The 24,360-nt window shown below is 37.4% G+C and overlaps 1 protein-coding gene across 1 annotated transcript in view; it reads left to right on the forward strand.

The window, feature by feature from the left end:
- Positions 1–24,360, forward strand: part of LOC150108468 (dynein axonemal heavy chain 7-like) — a 990,001-nt gene that overhangs the window by 531,622 nt on the left and 434,019 nt on the right. The window contains exons 25-26 of the mRNA XM_090390473.1: positions 3,104–3,251; positions 9,383–9,528. Coding sequence (XP_090246599.1) covers positions 3,104–3,251; positions 9,383–9,528 — 294 coding nt within the window. The remainder of the gene's footprint in view (positions 1–3,103; positions 3,252–9,382; positions 9,529–24,360) is intronic.

Raw genomic sequence — 24,360 nt, forward strand, 5'->3', positions numbered from 1 at the left:
ATTAACATATCTTCATACCGAGTAAATGCAACAGATATTCATGTATATATATATATATATATTTTTTTTTTTTTAATTAATTAATTAATTTTTTTTTTACAGACAAAGCTTGTCAAAATGAACATGATACAACAACATCCATGTGAGGTTTTACAATGGCTTAGTATTTTTTAACATTTTTTTTATACATGATTGCACCTCTTACTAACATGATCTCTGGGCTGTAAATTGTATCTTGTTGGCTTACCTTTATTTGACTCGGTATTTATTACTCCACTGTGAATTTCTTTATTTACAGTATGTAATTTAGAAGATGTAGTCTCCTTATGTTTTCTGATTTTTGATGACTTTTTATCCTAGTACTTTCAGAACATTTTGAACCAGGGCTGCTGTATTTTCTAGAGCTATTCACAAATACCCTTGTTTTCTAAGAATGCCTACTCTTAGCATTGACTATAGGCGATTCTTCCCAGTTTTGATGATTTGGTACTTCCTTTTTACCCTCATGCGATTTGCTTATTCTGTTTCTTTGACATTCCTCAATCTTTCTCCAAGGATTAATAGGAGTTATTTCTACTTTATCAATTTTATGATTTAGACATTTAGTTTCTCTCAAAAAGAACTGACAGTTTGAACAATTAAGGAACAAATTTGCTTCATCCAATCTAGAAAGAACCTTTAATAAGTTTTTTCTGTGAGACATTAGGTCTTTTGAGTATACTAGCAAGTAATCTTGGAATATTTTTGCTCCTTTACTTAATATATCTGATACGACAGAATTCATTAATTACTGAAATGATATGGCTAAGTTTCTAGCTCCTTGAGGAGGTCTACATAACTGGTATTTTTGCCATCTTGTTGTGAAGGCAAGGCAAAATATTTACTATCTTCCTTTCTTATAGGAATCTGGAAATAGCCAGAATTTACATCTAATTTTGTGAAGTACTCTACTCCTTCCAAACCATTTAATATTTCATCATTTTTACCTGGAGGAAATTCAAAGGGTTTTGTCACCTTATTTACCTCTTTCAGATCTAAGACAAACTTTAAATATCCATTGGGTTTTTCTATCAGAGTATAGGGACTATTCCAGTTTGAATTGGACTTCTCTATAAGTCCTGCCATCTCATATTCTTGTAGAAGATGACCAAAACATGGAAGTGTTCATTTGCTTCATCAACTTCAAGAAAGCATTTGACAAAGTCAAACACACTAAAATGATTGAATTATTAAAAAAATTGAATTAGATGATAAAGACATTAGGATCATCTAAAACTTATATTGGAACCGAAAGGCATCTGTTAAAGTTGATGACATTATTACAGACTCCATTAACATCAAAAGAGGAGTAAGGCAAGGATGCATGCTGTCACCTCTCCTTTTTAACATATACTCAGACACCATATTTCAAAAAATTTTAAAAGGAAGAGAAGAAGGGATTAATGTAAATGGTGAAATCATCAATAATATCATTATTTAACAGTAAATTGTGCATTGTGGAACAGTGCTGGTTAATGATTTATTGATGTTAGTATTTATCACAGGAGGACCGCAATGCCTTAATGGCCTAATAAGTTCTGATACTCCAGGACAGGGGTCGCCAAACTTCTTTGACCGTCGACCCCTTCAAGAGTTTCTTCACTTTTTATCGATCCCCTCTATTTTACTATTACATAATTATAATAGGACACACAAAAAAGATGCTTATGTGAGTTTTTAGATTGTTTATTTTATAGTTACAGTGTTTATTGTATGTATAACATAGTATATATTATTATATTACTATTACTACTACTATTACTATCACTAGTAATATCACTGGTATTCTAGTGATATTAATAAACTACTGGTATTAATATCACTGGTATTACTACCAGCCCAGCTCAACTCTTCAACATAGAGAAGTTTAGTTCATGAATGAATAACGATTGAATTATAATATGTATGTTGATGAATTTTAGAACATTAACGCTCACTTGTATGTGGATGCACAAAAATGAGACTGGGATCGAATACGTGTACGTATAAGTAAATAAGAACCGCGCACATGTTGCAATCTCGCTCCCGCCGCACCGGCTAGGCAAGAACCACCAACATCCTTATGTTGGTAAATATGTCATTTTGACCTACTTGATTGGCCTCGGTAACTATTTTCCTGACCTTGCTCCATCTTACAGGTCCTACTCATGTCACTGTTCCCACAATTCACTCTTAATTGTGTTGTCATTCAGGATGGCGGTAATCCAAGTTAACCGAATTAAATATTACCCGTACAATGATGTCTTATATTTTTCTATCGACCCTGAATCGACCCCTGAGCCCGAATTGACCCCTAACAATGTCATATCGACCCCTGGGGGTCGATATCGACCACTTTGGCAACCACTGCTCCAGGAGGTATTGTAATAACAATAATGTTTTTTTTTGTTGTTGTAAGTTTATTTTCCACTTGGTTAGACTATAATAAATTTAGTTTAATCCTTTACCCAAGTGTAGGCAAACAAAGTTTGCACCTGAAGTAGTTCAGAACTGAGGCAACTTGTAGTAAAGGTGGACCAAGCTCTCATCACTCCTTGTCTCAGTATCTCCCATAATGCAAAGCACATCTCCTTGCACCTTTGCCTATACTTCTGTAAAGGATTAAACTAAATTTATTATAGTCTAACCAAGTGGAAAATAAACTTCCAAAATCTTTCTCTAAATCTAGAGTAAATTAATATAAGGTGGTACACCTTTTGGTAACTCATGTAAATAAATATGACCTTGCCATTGCTTCTGCCTTAGTATCGCCACTTCTGGGTCTGCCTCCCACTGACGAGACCTCACTAAAGATCGAAACCGGTCTGGGTAGTGGCCCTTCCCTTAATGCATACCTTTATATATGTCTGCAAGGAGATGTGCTTTGCATTATGGGAGATACTGAGACAAGGAGTGATGACAGCTTGGTCCACCTTTACTACGAGTTGCCTCAGTCCTGAACTACTTCAGGTGCAAACTTTGTTGCCTACACTTGGGTAAAGGATTAAACTAAATTTATTATAAACAATAATAATTATTATAATTATAACTGCATTCACAGTGATAATGGCTGTTATTTTTATAGATGGCATTCAGAAGCTGATTATCTGAAATCAGTATATGAAAATTTACCAGGAGATGTTCTGTTGTCCTCAGGATTTATAGCATATCTAGGTCCTTATACCTCAGCTTTTCGAAAGAAATGTATTGAAGATTGGGTAAAGTACTGTATGGTAAGTTATTTGACTCTCATTTTTTGTTTGTGGTATGCAAAGTTTTATAAATATATGTCTATTGGGAACTTTTAGTAATATGAAGGAAAAACACTAACCAAAAATGTTTTCTTAAACTTGAGGAAAGATTAGAGCTATTTGGAACCTGGCTACTTGTAAGCCAGAAGCCTTTTTCCCTCTCAGGAAAAGCAAAAAAAGACAGCAATTATATATCCCAGATTGGTTTTCATCATATGGCCAATGAAAAGTCTAATGCTAAGAATAATATCATGTTATAGCATTTAATTTTTTTTTTCATTTTATGTGAATCCCACCCACAGAAGGTGGCAAATTCATAGTATACTACACTATTTGTACCATAGTTCAAATGCTAGATAATTGAGAAATCCTGCTCTAGAGACCAAACAGAACTTTTATGGCTGCTTCAGACCCTTCATCTTCTGCCTGAAAGACATTCACAAACATCCATTCCATAGGGAGATTCAAACCAGAATCTATGATTGGAGAGCAGATACATATTCATTCAGCCCAACTAAGCTGAGTACAGAAAAGTTTTGCTTTAGCAAAACTCACAATGGTTTTGCAGACTCATGATGAGTGATCACAGTGATATTTATAAAGAAATATCTGCTTTAGTGAAGTTCCTCAAAAGAATACACTGATGTTATGGGCATTGGCAGAAATTATAACAAAAGCAAGAGTTGATTGTATAAGCAACATTTCATATTTTATGATAACAATTATAGAAAAATTAAGAAATTTTTTTGCAGATTTCCTCACACATCTGCAATTTTTCTTTAATTTCTACAGACTATCATGGGATCACACAGCCAACAACTTATCTATAACATTGAACTTTAAACTCAATCACATACCTAGCATTCACAATACATTCAGATAATGCATTCCACTCCACCACCACTTTCCATGTATAATATATTCATATTGCACCTGAGTTTTCACATCAGGATAGAAACCAGATTGTTGTATTCTTCAATAGCGTGAAAACATCATTGGAAAGTTCAATATTTTCTTCTGTCAAGATTGTGTTACAGAAATAATAAACTAAATTAGACATGAGTCCGTTTTACAAATAAATATTACAGTCAAACAGGTTGCGACAGGCAGTATAGATACAAAGATTTCTTATATAAACATTTATAATTACAAGAAATAATACATTTTTGCTATACATTTAGGAAAAGTTTACATACAGGGTGTTCGGGATAAATTTGACAGTTTCGTAAGGAAAAAGAAAATCTTCTTTGTATCTATTAAATTTAATGAATTGACAAAAAAACATTACAGGCAGAGTTAATTACAATACTATCAACAAGATTTACTCAAAATAACCACCATTAGCATCGATCACAGCTTCAATTCTGCTTCGGAACCTCGAACAAGCTGATGCTATAGTCTCCCTGGGAAGGGCCGCAAAAACTGTTTTAATTTTATCCATTAACTGGGCTTTTGTATTACTGGAAGTGCGATTGGTGTCTTTTTCAACTGCGCCCCATACAAAATAATCCATGGGGTTAAGGTCTGGGGAGTTTGGAGGCCAAACATTTGGACTGGTGAAGTCGTAGAAATTTTCAGACAACCATTTTTGACTTTTCCCAGAGGTGTGGCAAGGGGCCGAATCCTGCTGCCATACATACGGCCTACCATTGGCTACCCTTGTTATCCAGGGCTTGACTACAGTTAGCAACTCCACGAACAAAGCCCGAATTCCAATGCCAGGGTTCTTCAACACCTGTTCCTGCAGATTTGCGAGGAATTCTGCTGTACGAACGCAATCAGATCGTCTGCTAGGGATCTTTCTTCTTGCTACATCCTCGTAGTCACCATTGCAAGTCTCTAGTTCATGCCTGATTGTTTTTACTGTATTCAGGGAGCATTGGGCAGCAGTCGTAATATCCTTATTTTGATGGCGGGCACGAATCATCATGATACAAGTTATTCTCTTCCATGATTCAGGTGGGTTCCAGCTATCCATCCTTTCTGACATCTTGTATATGAATGAAGAAGGGTCCAAACTTTTAAATGAAGAGAAGTGTGTGTTAATACATGTAACTTACGGAAAAATATAATTAATTATAAATATGTCAAATTTATCCCGAACACCCTGTACATGGTAAATAATAAAACTAAAAGTTATCATTTTCTTCTTTATTTATTTATTTAATCAAAATTGACAGCTGTTAAAAAAAATAATGTAAGATATAAAAATAATGCTCGTCTGCTTGGCTGAGTGGTTAGTGTATCTGCTTTCCAGCCAAAAGGCTACGGCTTTGAATCCCGCTGTGGGCATGGATGTTTAATTGTCTGTGAAAATACTAATGGTGGTGATGGTGGTGATGAGCAGTATGCCATTCGTGTAGATGATCATAGTAGTTGCAGTTGGTTGTAGTTGGTGGAGACAGAGAGTTGTGAAGTAGATGCCCTCCCTCGATGAGCCTTTGGACTCCCTGGAGGTGCCACGTAATAATAATAATAATAAAAAAAGATAATCTGATATCACTAAATAGCAAATATCCTACAAAAGCAGTAACATATAATTCATAAAATTCATAAATATCCATCATGCTTATCAGAATTAGTTGCTTCCAATGTCTTAGTGACAGACTTACAGAAGCAGCTCTCAGAGGTGAACTGTATGTTCATGTCATGGAGCCTGACCTAATTAGCATTCGAGGATATATTAGCAAAATTAGTTTAAATTGGTCTATTTATCGCTCTGTCTCCTCATGTCTGAGGACTGAAGACCCTAGCCACAATGTCTCCATTTCTTTCTGTCTTTTGTTGAGGCAGTAGCCAACTCCAAAGTAAGTCTGGTGATCTTTTTAATCTGGTCCAACCATCTTGGTCTTGGGCATCCTCTTTTTCTTCGTAATTCCACTTTAACCTGGATGATAAGTTTTTCCAGGTTGTCATTTTCACATCTTGAAATGTGACCAAAATATTTTTATTGACTTATACTTTTATTAGACCTTTTGTCCATCCAGGAGACTTGTTCTCAACTCTTTGCAACAGGAAGTTGTTGCTCAACATATTGTTTAAGTCTTTCTTTAATAATATAGAGAAGAATTTTCTTTTTGTGTGTGTGAGATCAAGGCTATAGTTCTGTAATTATTGCATTTGTTGACATTTCTTTTTTTGTGTGGGATAAAAATGGATTTTAACCAATCATCAGGCCAATCTCCTGTCTCCCAGATTTTATTACAAATTTTTCAGATGATTTCAATCCCTATGGGTCCTACACATTTGAGAAGTTCACTTGGTATTTTGGTTGGCTTGGGGTTACCAGGTTTCTGATTTTTTTTAGAGCTTCTTCTTCAACCTCTCCTTTTAAGATGCAAGGTTCCTTATGGAAGTCTCTGGTGTTTTCTTTGTTGAATGAGACTGAATTATTTTTGTATAGATTTCAGCAATAGTCTTTCCGTCTATTAAGGATGTCTATTAATGATTAAGGAAGTTTTTACAAGATTAATACAAATTTTCAGAACAGGACTGGTGGTGGGAGAACTAGGAGGCCATCCTTGGAAACGGAGCAAGAGTTTGGTCAGCAGGAGTGTAAGGACTAGATTTTTTGCTTGGCAGTGGCGAAAGAGTGGAATAGGTTACGAGTCTGTTGTGGATGCCATGACTGTGAATAAGTTCAAAGTAAAGTATAATAGATACTGCTCAAATGTTGGATAGTTCTTGGCATGTTCAGGGCCTCCCTTAATGAGTTTAGGGACTCCAAGGAGTAGCCCATAATAATAATAATAATAACCACTATGTGCAAGAATTCATTCAAAAATGTTATTATTATGATTATCATATTTGGGATGGCGATTCCAGTTGCCACTTACATTTGTGCTGATAATGCTTATACCATTCTTAATAAATATATCTATACTTGTCACAAGTTTGTGAAGCTTAACTCTTGTTTCTTCTTGCAATTACTCTGAGTTTAGATGAGCTGTAATGCTTTTATTAAACAACAGTATATTGTTTGTTTGTTTTTTACTGAGGCATATTTTTTCAAGGTTGACAAACCTCATAGCAACATTCATAGTAAACAACATAATATTTTTTTCAAGAACAATTAATAATAATTGGTGATTATGAAGAGCTCAGGAGACAGCTTGCGGGTGTAGCATGGAATGAGGAGTTAGCTGGAAAAGAGATCAATGCAGCTTGAGGGATTTTCAAAAACTATTTAGTAGATGCAATGTCTAAATGTATTCCAAGGGTGAGAAGGTTAAATAAGGTAGGTGTGAGATCGATGAATAAAGAGATTAAGCATGCGATACAGAGAAAAAGAGCATTGTGGAGGCAGCATAAGAGAAGTGGAAGTAACCAATTTCATGAGGTCTACAGAGACCAGGCAAGGAGGGTGACTTGGTTGGTGAGAGTAGCTAAAGAGAGGTATGAACAGCAGTTAGCTAATGAAGCCAAAAAGAATCCTAGGGAGTTCTTTCAATATGTAGCCAGCAAAAGAAAGAATGATTATGGAAGGATGACATTGATTGGAGGAAATGGTATAAAGACAGCTATTGCAGAATGTGTGGTGGAGATACTTAATGGGCAGTTCATAAAGCTCTTTCAATCTTGTGAATGTGACTTCATGGAGAGATTGAGAGCAGTTGATGATGGGGAGGAGAGACTGACTGTAAGTGAGCAAGAAGTGTTTTGGGAGTTGAGTAAACTAGATGTAAATAAGGCTGTGGGACTTGATAATATATCACTGCGTATTCTGAAGGAATGCACCAGAGAGTTGACACCTGCCTTGACATATTTTTTTAGTACGAGTCTTGCACTTGGTCAAGTTCCTAAAGAGTGGAAGGAGGGCAAGATTGTGGCACTTCATAAAGGAGGTGATCGAACTCAACCATCAAGCTATAGGCTTATCTCTGTGTCAGGCGTTGTGGTTAAGTTGTTGGAGAAGCTTGTGAGAACTAGGATCCAGAGTTGGGTTGACAACAATGGTATTATCTTTGATGGACAGCATGGATTTGCTAAAGGGAGGGCATGTTTTAGTAATCTACTTCCTTGGACATAGGAGAAGGATACACAGTAATATACTTGGATTTCACAACGGCTTTTGATAGAGTACCTCATGATAAGTTGACAGTCAAACTAGATCAGATTGGGTTGGATATTAGATTAATGCATTGGATTGGAGACTGGCTATTTGATAGGTATCAACAAGTTGTGTATGGGGGTGCGATATCCAGTTGTTTGCAGATGATGCAAAGTTGGGACAAACCATAAAGAGTAGTGAAGATGTTGTGGCCTTGCAGGAAGACTTGAATAAATTGAGTGATTGGGAAAGCAAATGGGGATGTGAGTTCAATGTTGCAAAATGTAAGGTTTTAAAATTTGGAAAACAAAGATGGGTTGCAGAATTTATGCTTGGTGAGAATATATTGTTGGAGGTAGAGGAAATAAGAGATTTTGGGGTGATAGTGGATAAGGATCTAAAATTTAGGGGACACATCGCCAAAATTGTAGAGACAACACAAAGGCTTCTGGGAATGATGCGGAGGACACTGAAATGTAGAAGTAGGGAGATTCTTGTTCCATTGTATAAGGCTTCAATTAGGCCACACATGGACTATTGTGCCCACATTTGGTCACCGGGTTTTCTGAAGGATGAAGAGATGTTGGAAAGGGTCCAAAGGCGACTGACTAAGGTAGTGTCTGACCTCTGGAAAGATTGAGAAGATGTAATTTGCAGAGTCTGGTGGAGAGAAGGAAGAGGGGAGATATGATAGAGACCTACAAGTTGGTAAGGGGTTGTTATAAGATCAATGGTGGAGAGGGTCTACAGAGAATAGTGGGAGATCAGGGGAGAACCAGAGGAAACTGTATAAAGAGGGTGTGAGTAGGGGTGTGAGAGGCAGGTTTTTTTTCATGCAGAGTTGTGAATGATTGGAATGCCTTGCCTGAGAGTGTGGTGACTGCATAGAGTTTGAGTGTGTTTAAGACACGGTATAATGAGATATGTATGTCATAAAAGGACCTCCCAGATGAGTCTTTGACTCTATGAGGTCTTGGGAAATAATAATAATAATAATAATAATTATTACATTTTTTAAATATTTGTTCATATATGTTGTTCATATTTATTTTTATTTTTCTAGTCACAAAATATTCCATGCTCTCTGGATTTTTCCCTGAGCAGAACACTTGGAAATCTTGTAAAGATACAACTGTGGACATTGAATGGACTACCAAGAGACAGTTTTTCCATAGATAATGGGGTTATTGTAGATAGGAGCTCTAGATGGTATGTTGACATGAACAAAACTTAATTTGTCAGTAAATGACCCAGTGTGATAAAAAGAGAAAATTATAGTTTCAGTTTTTAATGACATTTGCGACATGCAATCATTCTAATTTAAGTTTTAGACAGTGTAGAAGTGCTTTGGCACTCTCTTTAACTAACTGCACAAACCTAAACCTGCACCGGTGTAAAAGGCAAGTATTGGACCAGAGGATATTGTGGTCTCCATGCTGTGCTAGGCCAGATTATTCAGGTTTATTGTTTGATATAAGATTGTTCTTGTAGTTCTTATATTTTTCAACCAAACTTACTGTTTTTCCCAAGTATGAGCAGAAGCAATCTTCTTATACTTTAGAAAAACACTGAACCTGGAAAACACCAAAGATTAAGAGAGGGGCCTGTTTATCTTTTGTGAATGGTAACCAGGAGGAGAATGCAGATAATAAACTGTATCTTTTCAGGATCTTTGCAGTTGTCTCTGAAATGCCTGCAGTGTATGGGATAGGATTTTTCCATACTAGTTCATGGTGATTAGGTATAAATTTATAGGTGCCCAAAATGCATTTCAACTTCCTTGACGTCAAGTCATTTTGGTGATGCATTTGATGATGCTGAGTTCTTGGATCCTCAGAAATAGTACGGATAATGTGCACATGTTATCTGTACGGCAATGAGGACTCTATTGAGTCTTCATCGCAGGATCATTTTGCTGATACAGGATTCAGTTTGTTGATTTAGCTATTGGTAGTCTTCTAAGCCTATATCCACACATCAACTTCACCTTGGAAAAAGAAAAGGATGGAAAATTAGCCTTCCTGGACATCCTCCTTTCCCACCTCCTTAGTCCACCACTGGATGAATATTTCCCCCAATTTTTTTCCATTCCATTCTATTTTCAGCCTTTATTTTCCATTACATCCCAGTAATCCTGATAATTTCATCTTGCCATCTCTTTCTTGTTCCTGTTTGTCTGCTACCATCCATAGTTCTCCAATCTGTTAACAATTTAGGCTATCTTGCATTGTTATATCTTGTAATGTATCCAATCCATCTCCATTTTGAATGCATAATATAACTGATGATGATGATGATGTCCTGTACACCTCTTCTCGATCTTATTACATGGGAGAGTATTCTGTCTTTAAATGTCACACCAAGTATATTCCTTTCTATTATCATCTTTGGGGATGGAGATTCCAGTTGCTACCTACATTTGTGCTATAAGTGTGTAACTTTCAGTACAAATGTAAATGGCAACTGAATTCTCTGGGTAACTTTCCATTTGTGAATCATATTTTGAGCTCAGTTCCAGGTTTCACTGCCATATAATTAGATAAGACACACTGATTAAAATCTTTTCTCTTCAAACTAATGAGAATATCACCTTTGAAGTTATCTTTCTTCCTCTCAGAAGCCATCCTATCTAGCTGTATCTTCCTTGTTTTTATATATTCTATTTGTCCATCTTTAATTTTATAATTAAAGATGGACAAATAGAATATAAATTAAAGATGGACATCTTTAATTTATATTCTATTCTATTCTAGAAAGATTTATATTCTATTCTAGAAATATTATATTCTACTCTAGAAAGAAATTAAAGATGGACATCTTAATTTTATTTCTAAGTCTTCTGCATCTTTCACAAGAAAACTCTCATCAGCTCCTTCATTTGAAATGTGTGGGATTTTTTATATAAGAAGTTTGGCCAGTAAGTGGAATTAAAGATTTAGGTAACTGCATGGCTAAATTAAAGGAGTGTGTGTGTGGGGGGGGGGGGGGGTTTGACTTAAAAGGATCTACGATGGGATGGAGAGAGCCATTGGGTTTATGAATTTTTGGCAATCCATATCCATATATCCTTTGGGGGGGGGTTGACTTAAAAGGTTTGAGTTTCATCTTGAGGAGGCAAAGTCAAAACTTCATAGTAGCACCTCAGCAAGTTCCTAGTTTAGAAATCATGTGGCATATAGAGCATGGCATTGTGCAACATGCCTCTAAATGTTGCAAACAGCATCACGCTCGATGTAGATAACATCTTATTATAAATGCCGCTGTCAAAAAAGAAATCTCTCCAATAGCCAGCTTCAATCACCACATAAACTCCAGATAGACAACAACATTATCATTACTATAGCTCACAAAGGTAATGATGCTGTTGTCTTCATTTCCAGTGAATACTCCCAGTCATTCCACATGATACATCATGTACAAACAAGTTAAACAGCAGGGATCCAAGAACAGAACCCTATGGTATGACACTGGTTATCCTTCATTTTTTTGAGACACTGCTTCATTATACACAACTTGCTGGTATCATTCAGAGGGAGCCAATCACTAATCCATCTAACCAACACACATTTCATTTCCATCTCTAAAGTTTGTACACCAACACAGCTGTATAGTTCTTATCATGTGGTAATTTATTGAACACTTTTGATTTCAATAAATTAATCAAGAATATCACTGTATATGATTATAAACTACTAGATTATGATCCCTCCAAGTCTTAGAAAAAACATTAAAAAGGCTTCTAAAAAAATCACATCTTTGTCTCCTCAAGATATTATGAAACCCAAACCTTTAAGTCCCCCCCCCCCCCCTCTGGATATATGGATTCCAAAAAATTCATAAACCCAATTACCGTCTCCATCCCATACTAGATGCTACAGACTTCCTCCTCCTTTAACTAGTTAAACTTGTACAAGAGAGGACTGGTATATGTGGATGCTTGGAGTGAGTTTGATGAAAGAGAGGAATTGTATGCGAGAGACCACTTACATTTGAATGAGGAAGGACATAGGCATCTGGAGAGATTGCTGTTCTGAACAAGTCAGTGTTTCCCAGGGAGGATGATAGCAGGGATGGCCTCTTGTGGGAATGGATACGTGGGAGAAGGGAGACGACATCAGGTAACACTGAGCCCAGTGGAGTCTAGAGGGGGATAATGCTAGGTATAGAAACAACGGCATTTATATGCTTTATATTAATGCCAGGAGTATCCGGAATAAGGGAGAGGAATTGGTGGCGCAGATAGCATCAGCCTGGCCAAAAATTATTGAGATCACTGAGACGTGGTTGACAGAAGAGGATATAATAACAGGAATAGAAGTCGCTGGGTACAGCATTTTTCTGCAGGACAGGAGGGGGAAAGCGTGGTTGTCGGGTACTGCTTATGTGATGACCTATGTCCTCTAAGAGTGGAGACTTTGGAAGGCAGTGAGACTAATGATTTTGAGAGCATATGGTGTGAGGTAGAGATGGGCAAGACAGGGTATTTAGTGGGGTGTTGCTACAGACCCAGGAGCACAGAGGATGGGGACCAGGAGATGTTTAGACAGTTAAGTTTGGCAAGTGCAAGAAGAATGATTGTTATGGGAGATTTTAACTACAGTAGTATAAATTGGAGAGAGGAAGATGCATGTAGCAATAGGGGAATGGAATTTCTAGAATTCTTGAGGGACAAATCTCTTAGGCAACATGTAACAAAGGGAACAAGAGGTTCAAGAGTTTTGGATTTGGTTGTAGCATCAGAAGAGTTGATAATAACTGAGATGACATCTCTCCCAACAGTTGGATATAGTGACCATATGGTTTTGACTTGGAAACTGAATAGACATGTAGGAGTATCAAAGAGACAGGAACATGTGGAATTATAAAGCAGGTGATTATCATAGTCTTAGATGTCAACTTCGGGAAGTTTCATGGAGGGAGGAATTGGAAAGCTGATATATCATTAGTGCGTGGGAAATTATGAAAGAATATTTGTTAGCAGCAATGGTAAGTTGTATACCACGAGTGAAGAAGAGGACACAATTTGGAGTAAAGTGGATGACAAATTATATTAAACAGGAATTGCATGCAAAAAAGAGGGCTATGGAAGAGATATAAGGAGACAGGTGAAGAGAAGATGCACGAAGAGCATAAGACACAGGCCAGAAGAGTGACTGGTATGGTAAGGAAGACGAAACTGGAATATGAGAGGAGATTGGCCGTAAGATCCAAAGAAAATCCTAGAGAATTTTTTACCTATGTGACCAGTAGGAGGAGAAATGACTGTGGAAGAATAATATTGTGGGATAAAATTGGGAATAGAGTGACTAATGCAGAGGACATAGTGGAATTGTTCAATGAACACTTTATTGGAATATTTCATCCTAGAAGAGATAGTTTTAATGCTAGAGGGATAGAGCAGGTTCAAGGTTTAGAGGTACAGAAGGAGGAGGAGAGTGTGTTTCAGATACTGACTTTGGATGTCAGTAAAGCTTTGGGACTGGATGGTATTTCACCACGAGTTTTGAGAGAATGTACTAGGGGACTGACAGTGCCTTTGACCTGGCTTTTCAATGAAAGTCTAGCTGCGCGAAAGGTGCCCAGGGAATGGAAGGAAGGTAAGATTGTGCCATTGCATAAAGGTGGTAACACACTGGAAGTGTCTAATTATAGTCCAGTTTGTGTGTCATCAGTAGTTGTTAAGATCCCTCACTACTGGAGAAAGTAGTGAGGGACCGTATACAGCATTGGGCAGATGAGGTTAATGTTATCTGTGAGAGACAACATGGATTTGTGAAAGGGTGCTCTTGTTTTATCAATATGCTAGCATTTTATAATAAAGTTACAAGAACATTAGATGAGGGAAAGGCATATACTGCAATTTTCTTAGACTTAGCAAAGGCATTTGACAGGGTGCCACATGATAAGCTGATATTTAAGTTGCAGCACATGGGTCTGGATATCAGATTGGTCAACTGGATTCAGGATTGGCTGTCTGATAGATATCAGAGAGTTGTATGGTGAAGCAGTTTCAAGGAGGCAGAGGGTTACAAGTGGGGTCCCACAGGGCTCAGTACTAGGACCTATGTTCTTTAACATTTATATCAATGACATTGCCAATGAATTGCAAGGGATATTCCATTGTTTGCGGATGATGCGAAGCTGGGAAGGATTATTAGTAATAGTGCAGATGTGGTAGCCATGCAAGAGGATTTTAAATAAGCTAAATAGATGGGTAAATGAATGTGGGTGTCGGTTTATTGCAGCATAAGGTCTTGAGGTTTGGGAAACATTGATGGGATGCTGCATACTCTATGGGAGAAGTTATACTGGAGGAAGTAGGGGAGACAAGAGATCTCGGGTTGATGATTGATAGAAACCTGAAATTTAGGTGACATATTGCAAAGGTGGTGAAGGTAACACAGAGGATTGCTGCAATAATGAGAAGGACACTGACCTGCAGAGATAAAACAGTTATCATTCCGTTGTATAAGACCCTGATCACACATGGACTATTGTTCTCAGATTTGGTCCCAAGGATTTGAAGGGGATAAATTAACTGTGGAATGGGTACAAAGGTGGATAACAAAGATGGTTTCAGGACTGTACAAGGATAGTTATGAGAATCGGCTGAGGGAATGTGGGCAGCAGAGTTTGGTGAATAGAAGAAGGAGAGGTGATATGATTGAGACTTTTAAACTGTTGAGAGGTGCTTACAGAGTTGACACTGGGGAGTTCTTTCGCATGGTTGAACAGTGGGAAGGAGTGATGACAAGAGGCCATCCCTGGAAGTTACGAAAGGGAACTGTGAGCAAGAGGGTGAGGAGTGGTTTCTTTGCATGGAGGGTGGTTGAACCATGGAAATGCATTGCCTGATGGAGTGGTGAGAGCGAGAATGGTCAATGAGTTTAAGGAGTGGTATGATAGACTTTATGTTTCTTAGCGAGGACCTCCCCCCTTGATGAGTCTTGACAGAGTTTATGTTCTTAGGAAGGACCTCCCATGATGAGTCTCTTCGCTCCATGGAGGCCTGAATAATAATAATAATAATAATAATAATAAACAGTTAGCTAAATCTTTAATTCCAGTTACTAGCCACACTTCTTCTTATATATAAAAAATTCCCACTTTTGATGTCAATAAGGCACTAGGATTTGATGATATAACACACATCTTAAGGGAATGTTCTAGAGACTTGACAGTAGCATTGCCATGTTTAATAAGATTTGTACAACATCACAGGTTCCAAGAGAGTGAAACGAAGGTGAGATTGTTCCACTGAATAAAGGTGGTGATAAGGTTGTGGGATCAAATTATAGCCCAATCTATGTATCTGTAGTTGTGGTTAAGGTATTGGAGAGATTCATGAATACTACTTTACAGAAATGGATAGGTTTCAGCAGTATTCTGTATGGTTGTCAGCATGGATTTATTAAAAGGAGATCATGTTTTTCTGACTTTCTTATGTACTATAACAGTCTTGGACAAGGGAGATGCATATAGAATAGTATACTTAGGTCTTACAAAAGATTTTGATAGACTGCCACATGACAAGCTGTTAAATAAGCTGAAATGGATGGGATGATAACTGACTAGTGAGTTGGATCAATGACTGACTGGCTGGCAGATAGGTATCAGAAAGTTGTATATAAGGGTGTAAGATCCTGAAAGAGGATAGTCACTTGTGGTGTGCTGTGGGGGTCTTGAGGTCATTGTTGTTCAATCTGTATAGTGATGATATTGGGATGTGTTTAACTGGTGATATGCATCTGTTTCCAGATGATGCAAAATTGGGGGGAGCAAGGCAGAGTCAAGCATATGTTATTGCTTTACCGGAGGGCTTGAATAGATTGTATGAAGGGGCAGGTAAATTAACCCTTAGTTCATTTTTACAAATTGTAAGGATTCAAAATTTGGTAAACAATGATGGGATGCAAAGTATACACTTGGTGGGGGAAAGTTTAAAGGCAGTAGAGGAAATGACAAATCTGGAAGTGGTGGTAGACACGGACCTGAAATTCAGGGGCAACATTGCATTGTTTTCCTCACATCAGATATAAGCACCTCTAGAGTGCAATTGGAAGAATGATGGTACATTGCGCTCTTCAATTGGAAAAGGCCTAAATTTGATTCTCGTAGTGATGAGAGGAATCTTTATATGGTTTTTTTTCAATTGAGGGTGAGAGTTAGCTGATCTCCTCTGGAGGTAGCAGGGTTTTTTCTTCTGGAAACTCGGGTTTTTCATCCCGCATGCAGATAAATCGGCCTTCAGGATACATGCAATTTACAGACAAAAAAATGTTTCCAGTCTCAGACTCAGTGTAATAGTCTGTTCTCATTATAGCAAAAGTCTCAAGCCACAAACTCTTAATTTGATATACTTAAAATGGGTGACAACATCTTTGTTAAAAGATCATCATCATGCATATCAAGGATTTAGGCCTAGCATGGCCTAAATCCTTGCTAGGCCTAAATCTTAGAAGTAATCGTTTAAGAAGACATCCTGGTTTTCTTTTTCCTAATGGCTTGTACTTTAAGGCTTGTTTTAGTAATCTTTCTATTTTCATTCTTTGAATGTGTTCCATTCATTTATGTCTATATTTTTTAATTTTTTCTATTACTGATTCTTGGTTTAATTCTTTCATGATTTCTTTGTTTCTTTTGTGATCAAATAGAGTATACTTTGCAGTTTTTCTCATAAACTTCATTTCTGCTGTTATTATCCTTTGTTTGTCTTTTTGTTTTATTGTCCAGATTTCACTTCCATACAATAAGACTGGTAGGGCTAATGTATTGTATACTTTTAGTCTGGTTTGTTTTTGAACTAGGTTTGGTTTAAATATAGAGTTAATTACACCTGTTATTTTTAAATATTTTGCAATATTTACGTTTATATCTTTTTCATTTTCATATATGATCATACATCCTAGGTAGTTAAATGAATTCACCTGTCAGCATCATCTTAAAAGATGATGCTGACATCATCATCTTTTAACAGCAACCTAAATGCTTCCTCCCTCAGCTACTTAAACACTGCATATGCATACAATTTAAAAATCAAATTATGTTACACTTGCCCAGCCACTCAAATTTAGAAGGATTTGCATTTCTTTTCCTCTGTAATTTTGAGATTGATAGAGGTTAAAAATTAAGCATTAAAACTGCCTAATGTAATATTTCTCATATTAATGTTGCCCTTTTTTTATGTAGCTATTACCTGTAAAATTGCAAGTACTAAATTAATTCATTTAAATCTGAATGGCTATAAAAATCCATCACTGTTTGCATGAGTTCATATGAATACTCTCTAGACAGTAGACACTCTAAATGATTATGCTACTGCAATTTGCTGACATCATCACTCACCTACATGATGCAGGTTAAAAATAACTAATCAGAGTGAATTAAAATGAAATTGATTAGAGTAATATTGGAGAGGAGATATTGGAGAAATGACTAAAAAAAAAATAAGTGAAAAATATGATTTATTCTATAATTTGTTTCCATTGTAACCTTCAAAAATTACTGACTGTAAATTAGAAATTCTGAAAGAAAAATTTTGTTCATGCAATTAGCTGGCAAGTGTGTTCCCTTTTTGACCAGCATGCACATGCACAGTTTAGAGAGAAAACTGCCTGTAAAAATATCATTTTTCTGTCAACAAGGTTTCGCTGATGCCTATAAGTTTTGGCCAAGTCGAGATGACAAATGCCAAAACTCCTCTCCTCTATTTCTGGTACTTCTGGAAATTAGGATGATGCTTTTCAATGTTGCCTTCAAACCACAGTTACCTTTGTGTAATGTTATTGCCAAACCATTCAGATTTGAAACTTGTGACACTGCAATAATAAATTTAGTTTATTCGACATTTTATAATAATTCTGTGCACACACACGCACACTAATTTGTCAAAGGATTGGATGAACTCACACTTGACTGTATTCCCACCACCAATACCTTCACTGAATTGCACTTCTGACCTTTCTACTGAACAGCACTCCCTGCATATATCTCACTCTAACACCATTCATATGCAATCCATCAGACACCCCAGACATGGAACTGATGTGTTTATAGGTCCTTCAACCTCGTGAATGGGATTATTATTAACATATGATTTCCATGGAGGGGTGCTTAAGGGTCAAATCTATATAACTGAGAGGAGACCTCCACATAGCCTTCAAAGGAATGCAGAGAACTGACCAGGGCTCCAGACCTAATGTCCAATCCTCACCTTCTCATGGTGCACCTGTTAGGTATCTACCTGGATACTGAATGGACGAGGATGGGCTGACAATTTGAGATTTAGTCAACCAAATTGTATTCTTATTGGCTTAAACCAAAATTTCAAACGATGGTACAACATGACAGAATTTCATGCCAGCAGGGGAGTCACCCAGTTAAACAAGGCCCCTATTGTTTTCGCCAGGGAACCAGGGCAAACAGCAAAAAGTCAGCTACTGGAACAAATCCTAAAACTTATCCCAACTCACCATTACCAGAGCTCAAGATCAGTACTATCAACATAAAAACCCTGAATGGCAAAGAAATGGAGCTAGCTGAGGAATTGGATAAGTATACCAGATCGACATAATACTGAAACAAAAAAGACAAAAACTGGTGAGATCTTTCTGAGCAATAAATACAAAATGTTATATTCAGGCAATGACAATCAAGGAAAAGAAGGAGCAGCCATAGTATTCAATACTAAATACGAGGCTAATCTTCTTGAATGCAGGCAGACTCAAGTAGAGTGATATGGGAAAATATGAGAATGGAGAACTGGACAATGAGACTTATTTGTGCCTATGTTCCCACAAAAGGTTCTACTATGGTAGATGTGGAGGAATTTTTTGAGGCTTTAGAGAAAGCAACTGACACAATGAAAAAGGAAAAGTTGGTCCTTGTTTGGGATCTAAATAGCAGAGTAGGAAATGATTGTGAGACATACAAAAATATTTTGGGAAAATTGGAGAAAAGAGCAAAGCTAATAATAATGGCAAATACCTATTGGATTTCTGCTCAGGACATGGGCTGGTTAATACTAACACAATGTTCCAACATACAAATGTGCACAAATTCACATGGGGAGAAGAGGCAAGGAATAAGAAAAGTCTCATTGACTATGTTATTGTTGATAGTGATGTTTTCTCCCTGGTGCAGGACACCAAAGTGTATAGATCATTTGAAATTGTAAGTGATCACCATTTAGTCATGAGCAGGATAAAATTGAATTTCATATTGAAGAGAAGAACATATAAGAAAGTTTTAAAGAGAATAAAAGTTCAGCAGCTCTCAGACGTGAACTGTAGACTAAAATACACAAAGATTATTGAAGAAAAAATGAAAGAGTTTGAGAAAAGGAACCAAACCTTCGAAATTCAGTGGAAAGCCCTGAAGAAAACACTGATTCATTCAGCCAGAAAGGCATGTGGTGAGGTTATGTGCAAGATAGAAAAATCAGAACTCGATGGTGGACAGACTAAGTTAACATGTTTGCTGCCACGCTACTCGGGCATAGTTTGTTCCTGTACGCCAAGCACTTTGACTTCTTGAAGGTCAGTACGGCAATATCGTTGCTGGCGGTAATCGACATACGAGTATATTCGTAGTTGGCTTGTGTGGCTTATATACCATCTATGGGTATACACACTTTTGCTGCTAGCTCCACAAGCCAAGCATTTTCACTTCTTCAAGGTCAGTACGGGTAATCTTTTTGCCGGCAGTAAGTGTCATACGAGTATATTCGTAGCTGGCTTGTGAGCGCATATACCAACTAGGAGTATACTCATAGTTGGCAGCAAACATGTCTAAGAGGCAGTGAAGGAAAAGAAGAAAGCATATCAAAAGTTCCTGGCAAATAAGTCTGCTTGTGCTCTTAGAAAATACAGAGACAAATGTAAGAAAGCTAAACACTGTGTAAAACTGGCTAAACAAAAGTCATGAAAGGACTTTGGCAAGAACATAGAAAATAAATATCAAGAAGATGACAAGATATTCTGGAAGTTGTTGAAGAATCTGAGAAATGGAGGAAAGAGTGGTGTAAAAGGAATTAGAGATGATTAAGGTGATATGAAAACAGAAGAAAAAGATATCCTTAAAGTATGGGGTAATTACTTTGAAAAAACTGCTAAATGAAACAAGCAGTGATGACTGCATAGTGGTAAAAAACACTGACCATGCATGATAAGATATATGCAAGTATATTTGAGAAATGGTTGTGAAGGATTGTGGAAGAACAGCTTGTTGAAGAACAAGCTGGTTTCAGGCAAAATAGAGGCTGTCAGGATCAGATTTGTGCTTTATGACAGATAGTTGAGAAATCATGGGAATATAACAAAGATCTTTATTTAAGTTTTGTAGATCTGAAAAGGCATACGGCAAAGTGCCAAGAGAGAAGGTATTCAAAACACTTCAGTTATATGGTGTCAATGGGGCATTATATCAAGCAATACTTAGTCTTTATTTGAGTTGTAAGTCTGCAATTAGAATTGAAGGAAGTACAGGAAGATGGTTTAATGTTAAATCTGATGTCAGACAAGGATGTATTATCCCCTCTTTTATTCATTATCTATATGGATCATTATGAAGGAAAGTGATATTAAACCCTGATATCAAAATTGGAAGTGTTAATCTCAGCTCTTTGCTTTATGCGGATGATGTTATACTTCTAAATATATCCACTATAAGTCTGCAAGATTCCCTGACTAAATTGAATAACTGTTGTAATAGATATGGTATGAAGGTCAGCATTAAAAAGACAAAGACAATGAAAATAGGCAGAAACATTAAAAATATCAACTGCATTGTGAATGAAGAACTTATAGAACAAGTAAAACATTTCAGCTACTTAGGCACGATTTTTTTGTGAAGATAGTAAGTTAAATATGGAAATAGACAACAGAATCAACAAAGCCTGTATGGTAGGAAGTCAATTGAATAAATTTATATGGCATAAGAGAGAAATTAGCAAAAACACTAAATTAGCTGTATACTAGACAATGTTTAAACCAATTTTAACTTATGGATCTGAGAGCTGGGTTAGAAGTAAAACACTTGATCAAAGACTAGAGACTGCAGATATGAGAGTCATGAGAAAGATTAGGGGCATGAACAGATAGCATCAATGGCAATATCATATTAAAAATGAGGATTTAATATTACTATGGAGTCAAAAGAATCATCGTGCAAGGTCCTTCCTAAGAAACACAAAGTCTATCAAGACTCATCGAGGGGAGGTCCCCCCCCTTCCTGAGAAATACAAAGTCTATCATACAACTCTTTAAAATCATTGACCGCTCTCACCACTCCAGGCAATGCATGGAGTGGTGACCGCTCTCACCACTCCAGGCAATGCATTCCATGGTTCAACTACCCTCCATGCGAATAAACCACTTCTCACCCTCTTGCAAACAGTTTCCTTTCGTAACTTCCAGGGATGGCCTCTAGTCATCACTCTTTCCCGCTGTTCAGCCAAGCAAAAGAACTCTCCAGTGTCAACCCTGTAACCACCTCTCAGCAGTTTAAAAGTCTCAATCACATCACCTCTCCTTCTTCTATCCACCAAACTCTGCAGTCCTCATTCCCTCAGCCGATCCTCATAACTATCACTGTACGGTCCTGAAACCATCTTTGTTATCTGCTTCTGTACCCTTTCCACAGTTAATTTATCCTCTTGAAATCCTAGGGACCAAACCTGTGAACAATAGTCTAAGTGTGGTCTGATCAGAGACTTATACAACGGAATGATAACCCTTTTATCTCTGCAGGTCAGTGTCCTTCTCGTTATTACAGCAATCCTATGTGTTACCTTCACCACCTTTGCAATATGTCCACTAAATTTCAAGTTTCTATCAATCATCAACCACAGATCTCTTGTCTTTCCTACTCCCATAGAGAATACAGTATCCCACCGATGTTTTCCAAACCTCAAGACCTTACATTTTGCTGCATTAAACCGATACCCCCATTCATTTGCTCATCTATCTAGCTTATTCAAATCCTCTTGCAGGGCTCCACATCTGCACTATTACTAATAATCCTTCCCAGCTTCGCATCATCCACAAACAACTGAATATACCCTTGCAATCCACTGACAATGTCATTGATATAAAGGTTAAACAATATAGGTCCCAGTACTGAACTATGTGGGATCCCAATTGTAACCCTCTGCCTCCTTGAAATTGTCCCACCATACACAACTTTCTGATACCTATCGGAAAGCCAATCCTGAATTCAGTTGACCTATCTGACATCCAGACCCATGTGCTGCAACTTATATATCAGTTTATCATGTGACACGCTGTCAAATGCCTTTGCTAAGTCTAAGAAAATGGCAGCATATGCCTTTCCCTCATCTAATGTTCTTGTAACTTTATCATAAAAGGCTAGCATATTGCTAAAACAAGAGTGCCCTTTAACAAATCCATGTTGACACTCACAGATAACATTACCCTCATCTGCCCAATGCTGTATACGGTCCTTCACTATTTTCGCCAATATATTACTAATTACTGATGACACACAAACTGGTCTATAATTAGACACTTCCAGTCTGCTACCGCCCTTATGCAATGGCACTATCTTTCCTTCCTTCCATTCCATGGGTACCTTTCCCGCAGCCAGACTTTCATTGAAAAGCCAGGTCAAAGGCACTGTCAGTTCTTTAGCACATTCTCTCAAAACGCGTGGTGAAATCCCATCCAATACCACAGGTTTACTGAAATCCAGAGTACTCAGTATTTGAAACACACTCTCCTCCTGTACCTCTAAACCTCGAACCTGCCCAATCCCTCTAGCATTAAAACTGACTCCTCCAGGGTGAAATACTTGAATAAAATGTTCATTGAACAATTCCACTATGTATTCTTTATCGGTCACTCTATTCCCATTTTTATCCCACAATCATTCTTCCACAGTCATTTCTCCTCCTACTGGCCACATATCTAAAAAATTCCCTAGGGTTTTCTTTGGATCTTAACGGCCAATCTCCTCTCATATTCCAGTTTCGTCTTCCTTACAATACTAGTCACTCTTCTGGCCTGTGTCTTATATTATTCATGTATCTTCTCTTCACCTGTCTCCTTATATCTCTTACATAGTCTTTTTTCAAATGCAAATCCTGTTTAATATTGTTTGTCATCCACTTTACTCCAAATTGTGTCCTCTTGTTAACTCATTGTACAACTTACCATTGCTGCTAACAAATATTCTTTCGTAATTTCCCACGCACTAATGATATCCCAGCCTTCCAATTCCTCCCTCTATGAAACTTCCCTAAATTGACGTCTTAGGCTATTATAATCACCTGCTTTATAATTCCATATACGTTCCCGTCTCTTTGATACTCCTGCATGTCTATTAATTTTCCAAGTCAAAACCATATGGTCACTCTCTCCAACTGGTGGGAGAGATTTCATCTCAGTTATTATCAGCTCTTCTGATGCTGTAACCAAATCCCAAACTCTTGAACCTCTTGTTCCCTCTATTACATGTTGCCTAAGACATTTGTCCCTCAAGAATTCTAGAAATTCCATTCCCTTATTGCTACATGCATCTTCCTCTCCCCAATTTATACTACTGTAGGTAAAATCTCCCATAACAAGCATTCTTCTTGCACTTGCCAAACTCGACTGTCTAAACATTTCCTGGTCATCATCCTCTGTGCTCCTGGGTCTGTAGCAACACCCCCCACTAAATATCCTGTCTTGCCCACCTCTACCTCACACTATATGCTTTCAAAATCATTAGTCTTACTGCCTTCCAAAGTGACGACCTATGTCCACTCTTAGAGGACATAGGTCGTCACTTATCATAAGCAGCACTCCACCACAACACTTTCTCTTCCTATCCTGCTGAATAATTCTGCACCCAGCGACTTCTATTGCTATTATTATATCCTCTTCTGTCAACCACGGTCTCAGTGATCCCAGTAATGTTTGGCCAGGCTGATGCTATATGCACCACCAATTCCTCTCCCTTATTCCAGATACTCCTGCATTAGTATAAAACATATAAATGCCATTGTTTCTATCCCCAGTATTATCCCCTCTAGACTCCACT

The sequence above is a fragment of the Typopeltis vanoorti genome, chromosome 3 (genome assembly GCF_054136105.1).
Source record: "Typopeltis vanoorti isolate ZY-2024b chromosome 3, IOZ_Tvanoo_1.0, whole genome shotgun sequence".
NCBI lineage: Eukaryota > Metazoa > Arthropoda > Arachnida > Uropygi > Thelyphonidae > Typopeltis > Typopeltis vanoorti.